The sequence below is a fragment of the Periophthalmus magnuspinnatus genome, chromosome 7 (genome assembly GCF_009829125.3).
Source record: "Periophthalmus magnuspinnatus isolate fPerMag1 chromosome 7, fPerMag1.2.pri, whole genome shotgun sequence".
Lineage (NCBI taxonomy): Eukaryota > Metazoa > Chordata > Actinopteri > Gobiiformes > Gobiidae > Periophthalmus > Periophthalmus magnuspinnatus.
This window is the reverse complement of record NC_047132.1, coordinates 20,500,744-20,520,252: the sequence shown is the minus strand read 5'-3', so window position 1 is coordinate 20,520,252 and position 19,509 is coordinate 20,500,744. Positions and strand designations below refer to the sequence as shown.

The 19,509-nt window shown below is 38.6% G+C and overlaps 1 protein-coding gene across 4 annotated transcripts in view; it reads left to right on the top strand.

Moving 5' to 3' along the window:
- LOC117373139 (vitamin D3 receptor A) overlaps positions 1-18,579 on the top strand; it is a 74,032-nt gene extending 55,453 nt beyond the window's left edge. For all 4 annotated transcript variants that reach the window (XM_055222873.1, XM_033969025.2, XM_055222874.1 and 1 more), the window contains 5 exons: positions 1,640-1,739; positions 2,740-2,917; positions 5,849-6,000; positions 7,471-7,587; positions 9,422-18,579. In XM_055222873.1, coding sequence (XP_055078848.1) covers positions 1,640-1,739; positions 2,740-2,917; positions 5,849-6,000; positions 7,471-7,587; positions 9,422-9,675 — 801 coding nt within the window. In that variant the 3' untranslated portion in view covers positions 9,676-18,579. The remainder of the gene's footprint in view (positions 1-1,639; positions 1,740-2,739; positions 2,918-5,848; positions 6,001-7,470; positions 7,588-9,421) is intronic.
- The last annotated feature ends 930 nt before the right edge of the window (positions 18,580-19,509 follow it).

Sequence of the window (19,509 nt, the reverse complement as noted above, 5' to 3'; positions counted from 1 at the left end):
CATGTATGTGCTTTACTAGCTATACACATTGACGATTAAAAACTACTAAAACTGAAATCTGAAACTGAAAACCAAAACTGAAATCATAACTTGCTCAGTAATTTTTTGGTCAAATTGAGTTTTCTGTGTCATTCTACTCTCGAGATCCTGCTGCATCTGAACATGTCCTTGGCTCCGCTCTTGGTCAATCAGAAAGATTTTTTACATTAAAAATAAAAATAAAATAACAAAACCAGAAACCCCCATAATCATTTTCTTGACCTAGAGGTTTCTTTTGCTATTCTCTCGAAAGCCTTGAAAAATGACTTGCGGAATTATACTTGGAACATGGAACGCCAGCCACGGCTCTTTTTCTTCTTTTTTGTCACTTTGTTTTTTGTCAGTTATCAGAATTAATAATTATAAAAAATGCTGCAAAATACAGAAAATATAAAAATATACAGAGCTGGGGATTGTGACGTCACTTTTTAGAATATTCAGTGAGCCTAATGTTAAACCAGTGTAGATTTTAATATGCTAAAAAACAGCCTTAGCATTGATTCAAATGTTTTCTGACACCATAAAGTGATAGATGTATTTAACAGCTGTTTATCAGGTTGTTCCATCGTGTTTTGGTTTAGTTTTTTGGCTAATATATCTCTGTGAGAGTTTTGCACTGCTGCCACAAACATGACGGATTTCCACTTAGTGTAATTTTTTGAAATAAATTTGAGTTTTATCACAATGCATGCACAGCTCCTTCTTTTCATGGAGTACTTATTAAAGATCAAGAGATTTGTGGAGCACATTGTATGCAGGCCTACTGGGAGTCGATGTTTGTCATCATGTTGTTTCAGTTTGACAGAAGGAGGCTCAGTTAGACAAAGTATTTACTCTTACCTTTATGCTGCGAGTTCACCTGACACCAGTAACACAGGGAGCAGACACTGTTTATGTATCATTGTCCGCCAAGTCCTGAACCTGATACTGCTCACGGGCCACTCTCTCTGTCTCACTCACAATTGGGACGCCTCCAGTAAATGAGATGAAGCGACGCGATAGAGGCAATCCCGAGGAAGCCTCACTACACTTATCTGTGATTTATTATGTGGATCAAACTGCAGACAGCCACAACCACACTCTGTCAGCAGCCAAGAAATACTCACACTATTCAACCAGCCTATTGTTGAATCCACTTTGAAAGGGTAAACTTGGAGAGAGAGAGTTTATATTTATGGGGTAATTCAAAAGTAGTTGTATTTTTTCCCGCTATCTGCAGCATAAACCTGGTAAATACGGATGGCAGATATATGGTAGAGCTGCAGAATTAATCACAGCTGAGTTGGTGCAATTATCAAATCGCAAAGGTTGCAATTATATAGACAGTGAAATATCCTGTCCCCTGGAAAGAATTAAGTATCTTTTTATAGAAAAGTCGTCTTGTACTTGTAGTTTAGATCTTCACATATATGTTCTGAAATGTATGGGATTAGAATCTTACTTTTAATAATGTAACCCAAATCAGTCGTTAAACTAACCTTCAACAACAACCACACGTGGACACCATCAACTAATCTCTTTGAGGGGGCCAGTGTTGGAGTGTAAACAATGCTGTTGTTTCTTCCTGTAAAACAAATAAGTGTTTGTGTCTTGTCCCCAGCCTCCGGTCCGTGAAGGCCCAGTGACTCGCAGTGCCAGCAGAGCCGCCTCCCTTCACTCACTGTCTGACGCATCCTCCGATTCATTCAACCATTCACCTGGTGAGGGACACTATCTCCTGCCACACCTGTTGTTATGTTTACTATGTGTAGTCACAGACTAGTGTGAAGTTCTCTCTGGTCCGGCGTTTGTTTATATGGAGATGTGTGTTGTGACCCTCAAGGCTGGGTGTAGTTCCATTTTATGGCAGGTGCTGATATGATTTTATCCATTTTAATTACATTTAATGGAGGTTGATTTATCCCTAGACCTGTCACAAAAACACATTTTAAAGTGTATTATTGCTTAAGAAAATATAGAAGACAAACAAAACATTGAAACATTTTTTTCAGCTATTCTAAATGTACAGTATTGTTAAACACTTTAATTTGTGCCTATAATGAGTCATTGCAGTTAAGTTATTTATTCAACCTATCTAGAAGCTCAAATCTTATTGTAGTAGAAAAAAATAACCACGATAAATATTAAATTTTGCATCTATCATTTGTAGAACAATAAGTCAATATAGTAATTATCATGACAGGCCTATTTAACACTTATGACCAAATCAAGCTATAAAAAATAGGAAGGGAGGGTTCTGTACATATCAACTCAATAAAGTAGATCTCTCCCATATAAAGAAACTAAGTGAATCTAAGTGGAAGCCAAATACACTGTTTTCAAAAGGTAAATGTAATATTGCTATATCTAAACGTGAATGCAGTAATGTGTGGTCAGGTAAACAAAATTCACTCGACCTCGATTAGTGCTTCTCTGACTAGCTACGACTGTAAAATGCATGGGGATTTTACACAGAAAACATCACATTCTCCTCACACATGTTTCACAGTGCCTTGTTGAATACACTGCCCTGTGTCCTTAAACCCGTGAAGGCCAGAGCAACGATTCATCCGTACTCTGAAAAGTATTATTCATTACACACAAACTTCTATTTATAAAACCTAAGAGATTCATTAGTGCTTGTGAATTTCTATTTTTTACTCAAATCGTGAGTCATTTGCTGTGTTCTGTGTTCCTCTACCTGGCCTTGTCCTCACACAGAGTCTGTGGACAGTAAGATGAACTTCAGTAACCTGCTGATGATGTACCAGGATGGTGCCAGCAGTCCAGACTCCAGTGAGGATGACACAAAGCTCTCAATGCTGCCCCATCTGGCTGACCTGGTGTCCTACAGCATCCAGAAGGTCATTGGATTTGCCAAGATGATCCCAGGATTCAGGTACTGTGTGATCAAACAGTTTACCCATGTTATTAATCAGAGATGGTCTGATATGCCAATACAAATAACCAATATTTGCCCATAGCAATTATATAATATTCTATTATATTAAGATTTTTTATGTTTAGCAAGGCCCAAACATCTATGATAAGTTATAGTAAAGTTAAAGGTAGGTAAAGGGTAAAAAAAATGTCCCAACCCATACAGATAGTAATCAATATTAACTATATTATTATAGATACTGTACCATATTTTACCATAGAACGCACTCATTGTTTCAACTAGCATATGCTAGTGATATATACATTTTCAAGTTTAAATCACTTTTAAGCAGGTTTTAGACATTGGTAAACCTTGATTGAACTGTTTTGGTTTGTCCAATTTTTCTGTTTCTCTCCACCGAGTATTGATTTTAATCTCACAACTCCACAAAGAAACCGGACTTTCTGCCACAAGTTGACTGCCTCTGGTTGTTCTCTTATTTTTGTACAGCTAGTGGCTATAATAGTGGTCATTCATGAACTTTTTTCAACTGATAATCAATGATCCAAAAATGGAAAGAGTTTAAACTGACAAAACTACATGCTTTGTATTTTATTACCTTGTGATAAATATTGAAATGTAAAATTCAGGCATTCTGTGTTTGCTGAACCATAATCACATACACTAATGACATAAGGTAACAGATAATGTAATTGGTTGAGATGGGCTCAGACAAACAGGTTCTTCCAGGAATGACAGCGTGAGAGGCATACAGATTCATAATCACACGCTGAGCTCAGACCAGACACAATGTGAATGTATGCACATCCAGACAGCAGCTTAATAAAGTATATGAGCGATGTCTGTGTCCAGGGAACACCTCCCACTGCCTCGTAATAGACCTAATCCCCTCATGCAGTGTCCCACTATTTTTAGTGCTACGGCTTCAAATTCGTACATTTCAATTTAGGCTGCATGACATGATAAAAAGATGCGATGTTCAATAGCTATGTTTTGTACTGCACTACCGATATTATTGGGATATTTAATATACATTTTGGCACAATAAAAAAAATGCAGATGCCTTTGTTTACTAGTCAAACTGAGTCAAATTAAAAACTTAAGAGACAAAACCAAGACCAACTGAAGTCTAATGTAGGACCTAATAACGAAAATCATGAATAAAATCTGCCTTTTTTACTTTCAAAAAACAGTACAACAGTAGAGAGCTTTGTGTTGTGGCGATATATTTATTTTCTTGGAATACTGATTGTCGCAACAGCCAGTATTGTCATATAGATATTTTAGCGATATATTGTGTAGCCCTAATTTCAATTTCAAGGGGGGGAAAAATGTCAGACTGTTGCTATTAATATTGCCAGACCAGCACTAGTTTTTTCCCGTCCAAAGGTGAATAACAAATGTCATGTTTTACTCAACAGAAAAAAAGTGTACTTTTGTAATGGTTAACCATATTGTTAAACAAAAGTTAGGCAATATAAATTATTTTAGCAGATTCATAATTGTACTGTGGTTACTGCTCTGTTTTGTGTTGGCTAAGGTTGGGTTGTGGCTTAGAACCACTAGAGGCATTTTGAGTGTAATTGAGAGCTGACAATTTGTCTTGACTTTAATGCTACAAATATCACAATATTATGGTTAGATTATTGTTTCATTGCTGCCATTCATTAAAATGTCTCAGAATGTGTCATTGAGTGAGTAATGAGTAAATACTAAAAATGAGTAATCTAAACATTAAGAACTATAGTGCCCAAGTGAAAGTGTTCTGTACAATTATAACTTTAATTCAATACAAAATTCTAGTACATTTAAGTTGGTAGGTTGAGTCACTACCACATACTGCATGAACTTTGAGGTTTTGTGGTCGTTCCTTTTACCGTAAACTCATGTTAAAAACAAATGATGAAAGATAAACAGATTATCTATGAGCTGTGAGTTTCAGATGACGAGAATTCTTATTTTGACTAGTCTCAGGAAAATTCCACCTATTTTTTTCCGACACGCTCTGTGCACTGTCCTTGTTCATGTACACAGGAATTGGGTGGAATAATGTAAGCTACAGATGGTGGATTTTGTGGAAGTCTCTGTTCTATAACTAATTTCCACAGCACATTGTGCAGTATTTGCATATTGCTGTTCCAATACATCTGTGGGTGGTGGAGTGGCAGTTCTCCAAAGTGGTTTTGTAATGAAAGGATTGAATAGGACTGTAGAAAATGACAAGTGCAAATCAATTTAATGAAGAGGGAATTTATAATGGTGCACAATAGTTAAAATGTCTATTTATTTCTCTGTGTTTTGCAAGTGGTTCATTCACAATAGACGGCAGAGGAGTGATTGGCCATTCATGTGTAAATCTTTCTCAAAAAAAATAACTTAATTAAGAAACACTTTTGAGATGTTTTGCAACCACTGCTCTATGTTAAAATACATAGGGATGTGTGATAGTCTTTAAAGGGATGATATTATCCTATCCTGTCTGATGAGGAAAAAAACATTATAACATAGATCAAAGAAATACCTGTTGCGTTTAGTTGTTTAAGACACAAACCCTTAGGCTTATTTCTTCTCTCTAACATTATATAGGACTCGAAACGACTAGATGGTTACCACTGATAAATGTTTGTAAGTACCTATTTTTCCAACTCACTCCTTAATCAAACCAACTGTAATCACTGGGGAATAATATTTTCATAATACCATGGGTCTCCATCAAAGCACATTAGAACTGCAGCGATATCTAAAACAATTACAAGTCATTACATCACATAAGATTTTTGTAAACGGCAATGGCAGTTTACTGATAATTTGGAGGACTGTTCCAAATGATGTTGTCAGTTATGTGCATACTCAGATTTACAAGCTATATATTGTGGATTTTACTCAAAATCGAACAGTGTTTTTAAATGTAAGTTTGTCATGTTGCAGAGATCTGACTCCTGAGGACCAGATCGCTTTGTTGAAGTCCAGTGCCATAGAGATCATCATGCTGCGCTCCAACCAGTCCTTCAGCCTGGAGGATATGTCCTGGAGCTGTGGAGGCCCCGACTTCAAATACTGCATCAATGACGTTACTAAAGGTACTGGCTGACTCTCCTGTTTCAAATTCTATGAAAATTCATAAGACTGGGTCTTCAAGAATGAGACTAGATAAGATTTTGGCCTCTCAAGTTCGTTTTTTATGATTTTGTTAACCTTGTAGCATTGCTTTTTTGGAACTACAACTACTGACTTCCAGATCCTCAAAGACCCATGATGTGTAATGGGACAGAAATCCTCCAACAACATATTGATTATCTATAGCTTCTTTTGCTTGTTCTTTTCCCATCAACTCCCCAGCGCTCCCACTGTTCACATTAAGAACATAGATGAAGCCCTACACTCATTCGATGCACACGCTCTCAAGGACAGAGAAGCAGCCCTTGTTGCCGCTGACGACACATGCACCTTTATGTAACGTTCTTCGGAGGATCACCCACACACTACGTTCCTCTGCAAATTACTGTGAAGATGGCATTTTCATAGAAGCAATAAAGAGACCACTAAGCACACAAGGTTTATTTTTTCACACATTGAGGGTTGAGAGCAAAACAGGCCAGGCTTTTCACTCCAAAATGTGTTTTTGTGAGTAAGGCTAAGCACTTTTTTTTACAAGGATCCACAGCCTGCATGGAAAACTAGGAATGGAGTATTTTTTAAAGAAAGTTTTTAAAGAAAATTTTTATTATTGAGATTATAGATTAAAAACATTTAAGCTATAATGTCAATAATACAGTTTACAAATTTCAATTTTCTTAAACTATGTACGCAGAAATATGGCAGTTCACGTGTTACACAGAGTGTTATGGCAACAAGTCAAAAAGTTATCTCTTCATCTAACTGTATTGAGACACAAACAGTAGTGCATCAAAGAGAAACTCATCTGTTACCTTGAAATATAGTTGATATGTTTCTGAGAAACCAGCCTTGTGAACTTGTTTTGTAAGTGGTAAAATGTGAAACAAGAGATGAGTAATTCATGTTAAAATGCTGTCTTCAACCCAAACTCAAAGACATATCCTCACAGAGGGGTAGGCTTTATCTGGTTGCTCTAGTTTCTGCTGCCTCCTATAACGTGTGTAGTTGGCATGTTTGCCATTTTTCTGAGACTTCGGTCCTTACTCTGTCACTTCTGTCCACCCCAAGACAGCTGTAGTGTGGATTGAATTTAGAATGCACAAAAACTGTGAATTCTTTTCTTCATTATTATAGTTTTATTCACCTCATAACAACGAATGAACTCCAAATCATTTTCAAAGTGTAGTGCAGTGCAGTGTAATATTCTGTTTGCAATCTGGTACCGCAATTGGACCAATTTCACCAGCCTCAGAAGTTAACTGTAGAAAAACAAGAACAGATCCACACTAGAGTTCTCTGGAGCTCCCAATTTTTTATTATTTTAATACCACCACAATGTAACGTTTCAGGATCAAGTTCTTCTTTAGACATGTTCAGTTAAGATTCAGATGTTAACTATCCCATGTTTCTGACTGTCACTGTTCTGTGTGCAGCGGGCCACACTCTGGAGCTGCTGGAGCCTCTGGTGAAGTTCCAGGTGGGTCTGAAGAAGCTGAACCTTCACGAGGAGGAACACGTGCTGCTGATGGCCATCTGTCTGCTCTCCCCAGGTACCTGCCCCTTTGTGCCTGTGCTCCACCACCAGGCCAACACTTGCAGCCATGTCTGATGTCGTGACCCACTTTCATTAAACAGCAGAGTGGGCCTGGTGGAAAGACCTACCTGATTACAAATATATGCTTCAAAACAACATAACTAGAGGGTTCATTTTTATTTTGCTTTAATAGCCATGTACAGCTGTATAGTAGAGGAGCACATAGATATTTTAACACTTTAACATGAATTGTAAGTGTGAACGGTGGATCAGTGGCTAGAGCACTTGCTTGAACCAATTTCTGTTGTGTCCTCAGGGAAGGCACGTCACTCACCTTGCCTAGTTTGAATGTGCTTGGTGATGGTCGGAGGGACCAATGGCATGTCAGTCTACATCAGGGCTGCTGTGGCTGCATAAGTAGCTTACATAAGTATGGGGTGAATGAATAATAACTACAGTGTAGTGCTTTGAGAGACTTCAACAAGCCTTTAAAGTGCATTTCAAGTGCAAGGCATCATTATTATTATCATTATGCCAATGAGTTAATAATAGACTTAGTATATAATTATAGAAGAGCGAGCATTAGTAAAAGCCCTTGTCTTTTGGACTTGTTGGGAGCAGAAGGGGATCAGATGTAAAACTGGCAAAGCACTGATGTTGTGACTTCAGCTGATGTTGTGACTTCAAAATAAGATTGGTGTAAAAACAAAAAAACATTTGCTGTTACTGTTCACTTTTTAAATAATAATAATAATAATAATGCATTAGTCTTATATAGTGCATTTCCATTCAGTCAAAGTTCCATCCATCCATTTTCCTCTGCTTATCCGGGGCCGGGTCGCGGGGGCAGCAGTCTAAGCAGGAACTCCCAGACTTCCCTCACCCCAGACACGCCCTCCAGCTTCTCCGGTGGGACCCCAAGGTGTTCCCAGGCCAGCCGAGAGACATAGTCCCTCCAGCGTGTCCTGGGTTTTCCCCGGGGCCTCCTCCTGGTGGGACATGCCCAAAACACTTCCCTAGGGAGGCGTCCAGGAGGCATCCTGAGCAGATGCGCGAGTCACCTCAGCTGACTCCTCTCGGCGTGTAGGAGTAACAGCTCTACTCCAAGCTCCTCCCGTGTGACTGAGCTCCTCACCCTATCCCTAAGGGTGCGCCCAGCCACCCTACGGAGGAAACCCATTTCGGCTGCTTGTATCCACGATCTTGTCCTTTCGGTCATTACCCAGAGCTCATGACCATAGGTGAGGGTAGGAGCGTAGATTGACCGGTAAATCGAGAGCTTTGCCTTTGGACTCTGCTCCTTCTTTACCACAGTGGACCGATACAGCGACCGCATCACTGCAGACGCTGCACCGTTCCACCTGTCAATCTCACGCTCCATCCTTCCCTCACTTTTGAACAAGACCCCGAGATACTTGAACACTTCCACTTGAGGCAAAGGCTCTCCACCCACCCAGAGAGGGCAAACCTCCTTTTTCCAGTTGAGAGCCATGGCCTCGGATTTGGAGGAACTGATTTTCATCCCAGCCGCTTCACACTCGGCTGCAAACCGCCCCAGTGCCTGCTGCAGGTCCTGGCTCGAAGAAGCCATCAAGAAAACATCATCTGCAAACAGCAGAGATGAGATCCTGTGGTTCCCGAACCACAGGATCTCATCTCTGTCAAGTTGCTTTACAATTTGGTGCATTTGGTGCGAAGCTGCCATTGGCCCCTCCGACCACCACCAATCATTCACCCACATTGCCTAGTATGAAAATGGTGTGTCTGTGAAATGTCTTGCCTAAGGAGGTTTGGCCAGGTTTTTGTCTCATTTTCAGCTTGACTTTTAACGTTTTTTCCTCTTGTGTCAGACCGCCCCGGAGTGCAGGACCACGCCCGTGTGGAGCAGCTGCAGGACAGGCTGTCTGATGCTCTGCAGGCCTACATACGAGTCAACCACCCCGGAGGACGCCTGCTCTACGCCAAGATGATCCAGAAGCTAGCCGACCTACGCAGCCTGAACGAGGAGCACTCCAAGCAGTACCGCTCACTGTCCTTCCAGCCGGAGCACAGCATGCAGCTCACCCCGCTGGTCCTGGAGGTGTTCGGGAGCGAAGTGTCCTAGCTCAGGCTCCTCCAATCCACACACCCTACCTGGACATTACAGAATGGATAACTCAACACTCAACAGCCTTCTCCACCACCAAAACCGGCAAATGTAGGAGAAATGTGGATCACCGTACAGGCTTGTACAGGCCCTTATAACCTCCTCCTCTGAACTCACCGCTGGAATTAGCTCGGACACACTGCAAAAATATTGCAGTTATTATTCTTATACCAACATTAACCTTGTGGCTAGCATCAACTACCCTAATCTCTCCCCAAAGATTGTCTTGCCCCACTTACCCTGGACATATGTGTTCCTTTTGTTTTGTGTCCACCTGTCTTTCCATCCTCACGGCATCCCCAGGATAGAGAGGATTGGCTAAGCATATCTTAAAACAACTAGTAAGCTAGAGCTTAATGCTAGCTGCATTGCTAAAATTAGCCTCCTACACACTATATATCATTAATCATTGATATTTTATTCAGTATTTCAAAGGCCAGGGCTTATACATACTTGGGTGAGATTGATATTTTGTTTTATTGTTTTTGAGAAAATCAGATGGCCAGATAAGAAAGTGCAAAGAAGAGCATCTCAGAGTCGTGAAGAGAATTACCAGAAATGAGTAGAGGAGGTGGGACATTACTACAGGTGGAGTTCCCTTTTTCAAATCAAAAGGGAGTCTTCATGAACTAGAATGTATGTATAATGCTATATATAACAATAAGCTGAAATATCTTTATAGAACTATATTTAAGAGAATGAATCATGGTGGCTTCTGTTGAAGCACAGTAATGAGTGTTGCTTGACATAGAGGATCTGAAGGCCCCACCTCTATCATGTGTTGAAGACAAATATGTGCAGAGGAACGGAGTGTGCCAGGAGTCTATTTTTGTGATGTGTACAGTGTATGAGAGTATTGATGGACCACAAGGGGGCGCTGCCAGGTTTTGAACAGGGGAGCACATGCACTGTCTGCTCTTTGGACCTGTGAAGTCTGACGACTGACTTATAACGCCATGTTTTCGGGAATAATCCAAAATATTTGTCGGAATAGTTTAGACTGCTGCTAAGACCGTCAGTGCAGTTACACATGTGGAGGAAATTGACCCACTGCCTGAGACAGACTTACTCTTGAGTTTGGATTGGCAGTAGATTCACTTTCATATCTTTGGACTAGGACAGATTTAAATACATAATTACATAAATTAGAAAAATACATATTTTCAAACCACTGCTTTAAAGAGCTAGTGTAGCAATGTAAGTAATCTTTTCATATCTGATGTTGATTATGTAGCCCTTAACCACATGATCACATAGGGAATTGTACTACAGTAGCTTTAGGGTAAAAGTATGCGCCATAGCTAAATCCAGCTGTCCCATAGTCTGAAATAGCCATGCATGTAACTGTACTGAGTGGAGCTAGATAGTTGGAGCCAAGCCAACTAGCTGCTGTTGCCTCAGGGAATAGTTTGTCTGGTGATCGCGTGTATCAGTGTTTACGTGTGTGTGTGGCGTAAGCTTACAATCAAATCTGACAGAGATTGTTTTCAAACCTCTACATCACTGTGATATAATCCTAAAATATAACAGTACAACTAAGCTAAAGGGACTTTATATAAATTACCCATTCTCCATTCCTGTTTCATTTTTTTATTCAAATGATTATAATCTCCAAAACTGACACCTTAAGTCACATGAGTATTTAATTAGCCTTAAGAAAACATGATATAGAGATGGTAGCAATAGCATATAACATGTATACTATATTAGTGGGAATTTTTGAAGCGGGGGCAATAGTATGGGAGTTGTTTCATATACAAATGGTCACATCTGTTGTCTGTACACCAGCCACATAAGCGAGGTTTTGGATGTTGTTGGGACATCACTACATATCATATCTCATTCTCTGGACACAGTGCATGCTCGCCCTTCAAACAGGCCTGGAGCCCCCCCTTGTGGACAAACTCTGTAAATACCACTTTGCTATAGGTTTGTACATAGTTAGAGATTAATGTAGGCTAAAATACTAAGACTTCAGTTGATGACATGCTCTGGTCGTACAGCACTATATGCAACTAGGAGATGCCTTTTCTGTTTTACTCAGAATGAATGGACTGAAGGAGTGTGCTCTGGTCTATTTTTTATTTAGACATGAACAGAGCATGTGAATACACTTGAGCTGGGACTTGGTGAGCTTTTTTCAAATTGGATTCATTTGGGGCTGATGCTGTCACCAATTTGACTTTAAAACATACCAGGCTGAGGAACTGGTCATGTCCATGTAAACAAAGAAAGGACAATATTGGTAATTAATCAGTTACATCGGTAATTAATGAAAATGACTTTATTATTATGTTTTAATATTTCAACGTTTAGCACTTATATGATACATTTCTAAATGTATGGTACTACTTTTTGGCAAGGCCAAATAACTAGAAATTTTGGCCCAGTGATTATTGTGATGCGTGGACATATAATACAGTAAATCAGAGCACTTGGAAAGTGGTAGGAGGAAAAAAGACCTTGGAATAGGACATGAAGGAAGGGCTTCACTATTAAAATGAATACCAAGATGTTTGGGTTTAGATCTATATACCTAACATAATATTTATAAGCTAAAGAGTAAGTCCTCTAAACCAGTCACTGGTAGCTTCTCTCACATGACATTCCCATTGGTGGTTTAAGCATTCCGTCTGCCTGGGCTTTAACTCAAGTGTGTCCCTATTGGTTGTATCACATGACAAGGGCCACCCTTCTGTCCATTCCCAGCTTATGGATGTACGGCTTTCTTCTTTTTCATGTCAATCAATAAGCTCTGGACAATTATATAGAAAATCCATATTTTTCAATTGTGTTTTCCCTCAAGATTGTTCTGTTATTAGAGTTTGCTGTCTTACTATGCTTGCGCTGAGACGTTTTCTAATGAAGCAGAGATGAGCAGTGGACCTTGGAGACTTTGCTCCAGCCCCACTCGGATAGTTTCACCCGGATTCTTCTGAGATTGTTATGGGACACTTTGGAGGAGAGTTTTGGACGGTCTCCAGCTGTGCAACTATGAAGCTATGTCCGACACAATCAAACAAACTAACACTGCCTATATTGACTCGTATAGCAACAGCATGTGCGTGCCTATTTGACCATTGACCATCTAACCACCTCTTTGTTCTGCAATAGCAATGTACAGCAGGATTCATAGCTTTAACTTCAACAGCTCTGCTTTTCTGGAATCGACCGTGGCACACCAAGGGCTGACGGGATCGGATTGGACTTAAGCCGCTGGAAACTGTGAAGTAGTCAAAAGCAGGAATGGATTTTCAGAAACAATATTTTGGACTCCAGAAAGCATAATGTATGTTCTGTAAGTCTGTACAGAGTTTTTTGTTTTTGTTTTCAAAAAGGACACGTTGCCACAGGCGGATGTAGAGCGCAGAGACTGACAAAAAATATCGCCTCCTAAAACCCAAAGTGTATCGTTGTCACCATCATACATCGCAGCTCCTATGGTTCTGTTTTATCAAAACATTGTTAGATTAGCAAGTGGACTTTCAAACAGCATCTACAACTCCTGTTTGATCAAATGGAAGCAGGGCGGAGACAGGGGACACTGAATGGAGTTTTATGGGTTTGTATTTCGCATCATATGTAAAAGGAGAAGTACGTATGAGATATGTTGCCTACACTGGAGTGAGAAAGCAGTATTTTGGTTTCAAAAACAGAATTTAGAATATTCCTTAAAACCAAATGACCCAATTGCATTGCACTTTCCCATTGATGTATTTTAGAAGCATCAACATAGACCCTGTGTTTTGAGGCTAGTTATAATTTGTATCAAATTACAAAGTTATTTTTATACTTTCTTGAAGAGAGTTTCAGAAGTGTAGCCATAATGATACGTGGGACATTAATATGTGGCATATATATGTGGCAAAAGCATTATCTGATTCTATATGTTATTTATAAGTATTACTTACTTATTGTATTGATGTACCACAAAATATAGATTTTTTTATTATAAAATGAGTTTAGTAAGAGTATATCTGGAATTTCAGATATAAATATAAGGGCTGAAAGTGGTTTTGTACACAACTTGAATTTAGTACAAATGCCACCAAATAAAATTCACTCGTCTGGTCAAGGTGCACTATGGAACTTTTCTGGTGGGGTCCACAACCTTTTTGTCTCATTGCATTGATTGTTATTGCTTTGCCTCAAATGTTCCACTGTATGGCAATTAACCTGCCTGCATTCTTACTGTGAGCTGGATCGCTTCTCCACAGATCTGACCTGTAACTTGGTGCAGTTGCCTTTTCTTGTCTCTTGCTGAGTTGAATGCTACACTGTGTAACATTCTGGCCAAAGCGCAAACATTCCCATGGAGACAAAGCAGTGACGGACCCTCTACTAGGAAAGTTACATAGTGCACCTTGAAACCATGAATTCCATCCAATTCCAAAAATGTTAATATATGTAGTATTACACAATCTGAATCCTGTTAATCTTTATCAACAAGACTGGGTGAATGAACCACAATGAAGAAAAAAAACCTAATCTTACATACTCTCTTACTTCTCCTTTGGAATGCTCATTTTTACAGTATTATCAATGTTGTGATGATGTAACCCTTTAAACCCACTTTCGGTTTCCCCTGCACCGCCTTGCCATCAACCCAGGTCAGCAGCTCCACCTCAGTAGCCTTATTACAAAAACCTCACTCAGCTGGAATCAAATACCTCATTTACAGTATGTACAATAGCCTTCAAGGGAACCAAACATAAAGTCAATACGCAGACACTCGCATACATATACTGACGAAACCTTTGCAGTGTTGATTTTAGCTCAAACTACATTTCAGTTACCATCAGAGCGGTGTGTGTGTGTTTCAATGTTAACTTCTGCTTTACTCACTCGCTCCTCCTCTCTGCCTCATTTCTTAAACTGTATTCAACTCGGCGCTGCAGTTACCCCAACATACTACCTCTCCCTCAGCACATACTCAAGACAGTATAAACATATATTTTTTTGTTGCAGCTTGATTGTTAAATAGGATACAGTTGGTTATATATTTTAACACTATTTTTGTCATTTATGTACAGTTTTAACTCTTTGATTCTTTCTTCGGATGCTGGACAATTTTACCTCAACTCTGGGTTAGCATAACAATTAGCCATCGCTAGGATTGTCATAACAGAAGTGTGGACTAGACGTGGTTGAAGAAAAAAACACATTTGGGATTTTGAGTATAATGTTAATATTTTGCTGAAGAAATGGGCTGCATATTTCTTGCTGCTATTTTCTATAGATACCATTAGGTTAATGTAAAAGTATGTCTTGAATTTTAGCAGTGTTGCTAGCTGCTTAAGTTGAAAGTAGAAATTACAGTGAAAATTCTAGACTGATTTCATTTAGGGCTGCACAATACTGGCAAAGATATGATATTCAACAACAATGTTTTGTGTTGATAAAATAATAGTAGTACTATATTTTAATATATAGTTGTTGTTGTTTTTTTTTTTGTTTTTTTTTAAATAATAATCTTGGTTAAATTAAAACAAAAATCAGTTAATGTACAGAGACAGAATATACTAAGTCCAAAACAAGGCTAAAATTGGACCTAATAAGGAAAATAAGGAAATCTTGAATAATTTTTTTTTTTTATGTTTTAAGAAAACTTTAAACTTTGTGTTGCTGTAAATCTTCTTGCATAGTCAATACTGTGATATATTGTGCAGCCTTAAACATATGCCTTAAATATATTGTAGGCTTTTTCAAACCAGTAGGTTAATATTAGAATGGGCTAATTCACAAATGTTGGGCCTATGTAAAGTTCTCTGACCCTCTGTCCACACTTCAGGGCAAAACTAGACACAAATGTAACTGACTATTTCTTTTGAAATTCAACAATGCCTACATAAGGATTAGCCACAACATAGTAACTGTTTCACACTTGCCTTTGTACCATCTCACCTTTCTGTCTGACAGGACTCATAACATTGGGATCCCAGCTTACATTCTAAACGTACGTGTAATGTTGTTTGTCCTCTAAATCCCACATGCTTCTGCATTCTTCTATTTCTCCTTTTCTTTGCTGCATTTATGTTCACGATTCTTCAGATATGTGTGCTATAGCAACAACACAGCTAGCCTTCTGACATGTTTTACTATAATATATCTTCATACTTTCATGTGGCTGCCATGCTTTTGATGCTTTTCTGTTTTAGATAAAGTCAGTGGGCTGTTATGCATAATGCAGATATGCAGGCTGACGTGTGGAGTCAGCAGGTGCAGTAGAGATGCATCAATACATTAGTAAAACCTTCCACTACTATCACATTTTTTGCAATTAGCTGTTAAATCTTGCAACTTAAAGCAAGGGGTTCATTCATCTTTCTGATTGGATTTAGTGGCTTAAGAATGAAATCAAAAAAGGCAGAAAGGTTTCAAGGGTCATCTGGGCACAGGTTTGGACACAGTTTTTGTAATCATAGGCAGGGCAGTTTCAGTTGAAAACTCGTCTTGAGGGTAGAACCTGTATAGCTTAGTGCATTATAAATCCTAGTGTCACAGACCAGTCCTATACAAAGTCAACAAAGGAGTTGAACGCTTTGATTTAAAAAAAAAAAAAAAAAAAAAAAGTGAAAAGATGAATAGATGAATACCTTTGAAACCTCTACCTTGGACCACCACCATGTAAATAAAACATATTCTTTAAACGTAAGGCAATGTCATTTGTCAGCCGCCTTGTGATTGGCTCCAGGTGAATTTAAAAATGCACTATGTAACTTTTCTGGAGAAAGGACAACCACCAGTTTGTCTTCATCTACATTGCCTCTAAATGTTCCTCTGTAGCACTGTATTAAATGTATAACCTCAATGTTATTTTTACTGCTAAAGGATGCATTCTGTGTGCAGGGTTACCTCTCCACAGATGTGACCTATAACTTGCCCTGGGTGTCTCCATGATACAAAACAATAGCATCTCCACAGAACAGATGGTGAACCCTCCATCAGAAAAGTTATATAATTCACCTTTAAATCAAGTGCAAGGATTTTAGGATAGTTGCACCTCTACTGCATGGTATTTTGTCAGTTTGGCTTGTTATCTGGACATTTCCTTTTCATTTCTGTGCTACCTCGCTGGCTCGTTCTACACACACTACAGCACACACACCAACAGCCTAATCAGAAACACTCGTGCACTTGTCTTACGTGCACTCCTCTCTCACCAGCAGTTCTTTGCCAATGATGCACTTGCGTTTTCTCTGCTACATCCTAATTTTCATATTTTTTTGTATTTTATTTTCAATATTTGTGATAATAATCTCTGGTATTAGTATGTAACTCATGCAATCATCCGTCACGTTTGTAAAATTTATGGAAATGCACATATTTTGCTCAGCTCAGTTGTACCTTGGTGTGCCTAGAACCCACAGCCTTATTTTGGGACAATATCAGGGGTCACACAGTAGGGGGCGACCTGTTGTTATACTACTGTTGTGAAGAGAGTCATATTACATTTCAGTTGCTGTTTGCTCCTCTTCAGATCCATACATTTGTTAGATGCTTCAGCTTTTGTATGGGTGTCGCAGTAGTTTGTGCATGGCAGGTCATGTGCTGTATAGGCTTACTAATGTTAATGAAAGGATGTATTACTATATAGAAATTTAAACATCATTATGAATTTTGGTATTTTGTAGTTTTGACAGTATTTATCCAGTGTTTATATTTTGTAAAAGAACTCAGAATTCAAATGGAAAGTGGGTATATTTACCAGTGAAGATCGGATAACAATAATCAGTTAACCCAATAATTAGATCAAATTTTTGGTGTGTTTACATGCACAAGTTGCCTGGTCACTGGTGAATTTCCTCATTTTCAGATGGGAGCGATTGACTGACTGGTGGAATAGCCAATCAGGGCCATACATGGTAAAAAAAAAAAAAAAAAGAAAGAAAAAAAATCTCACTGGGGGCTGAAAACCATTGCCTATTTCCGTAGAATCAGTGAGAGAAGCACTACATTCTGTTACCCGGAAGTGAGAGAGATTTGATTTGATTTGTTAATGATATTTGACAAGCTTACACACGTCACTGAACAAAAAATAAATTTAAAAAAGATCATAATTGGCTGGGATTTAGACACAACAGAAGGTGTGGGGACCAGACTGATATCAATCTGTATTTTAAAAAAAATACAGAGATATCATTCTGGATTTAAGAGAAATCTGAAACAACATCTGTCAGTTACAAGCATTTTTAGAGAGACTATTATATAATTAATTTTAAAATAATTCTTTCAATGTGTTACATTTTCTATTTCAGTTTTGTCTGCCACATTAGTTTGGCCTTTTTGCATAATGTAGGGGTGACCAGTCAGAAAGAAATCACATATCAGATTACACATCAGGTTTAACTGTTTTTACATGAAATTTCCATATACTGATAACTCCGGAAATCAGATAATGATCAGATATTTGGTGTGCATGTGAACACACCCTGTCTCAGATCAGATTTAGAAAAAAAAACAAAAAAAAAAAAAACTAAGTTGCAGCAGCTGTGGCCTCCTGAATCTCAAACTACTGCTCAGAAATATTCAAAAAATGTCAAAAAATATTCAAAGCTTAGTTGAGTCCCAAGATAAGACCCCTCCCTTACACCACCATGCAGTACAAAAGCTATAAATCATTATATACCGTTGCCATGGCGTCGCTGTTGATGAAGTAAAGTATTAGCAGCTCCATACACACCAATAGTGTTAAAGTGTATCTTATAAGTTTGTGCGTGCTTAGGTCCGCCGCCTGTCTGTCGCTCTGTCTTTAGCTCTTCTGTTGATTCATTGTTTGTTGATTACATTGTATGTATGTAGTAAGATACTAATGTTCTGGGAAATCACAAATAAACAGCTGTACATAATGACGCAAACATATGACACGGCTCTTGTCCTTATTTGTTTGATATAATTGAAATGTATGCTTTATTATTTCTTTAATATTTGATCGAAGTCACATTCATTTTAAAATCTAATTGTGGTCACTGTTTGATGTTATTTTTAACCATAGGCTGCTCTAGAACAACATGATTTTTGTTTTATACAACTTCAAGACTTAACTGGGACATTTGTTTTTGCTCTTATTGTAACTGACCACTAGAGGGCAGTATGATACAACAACACTAAAGGTGAAACTAACCTCTGTGAGCAATATTGTACAAAAACTTCAAAAATAAACCTAAAAATAAATGATAACCCCAGATTACTCAAGGCTATGCAAATAAATACATACATGAATACATAAATCTACTGTGATATAGGCCTATAGCAGTGGTTTCCAAAGTAAGGAGTTGAGAGTTATATTTTAAAAAACTTTCTGGTCCAATTTCTAAGCCAAGATTACTTTCCTGAATCTGCAGTATTTCCATGTAAATATATAGACACATGACTCACTCTTGTATAGTAAACAATTGTAAGTGTTTTTTAGCATGTGACGGCAAGCTAGTGGTGCCTAATTAAATGGTTACAACTCGCCCACAAAAGAATGCACTTGTAATAACTTTGCTCTGAGTCCTGCACCAACAGTTTGCCATTGTTTGTCCGGTCAGCTCTGCTCACTTTAAAAGAGATGCCCTTCCTCCATCAAAGATAAGACCACAGCTGTTATGAACCAAGTGGTGGGGCTTAACCTTTACTAACTCGGCTCAAAGTGGAGGGCTTAGAGGTCTGAAAGGTGGGGATGGGATGGGATGATCCTGGAAAGATTTGTTGTTTTTATTACTCAAGTGAGAGATGCGAGGGGACATCCGTGACTAAACAGGAGGAGTGTGTGTGATTGGAGTCACTGGACCTGCATTAGCGCAATCT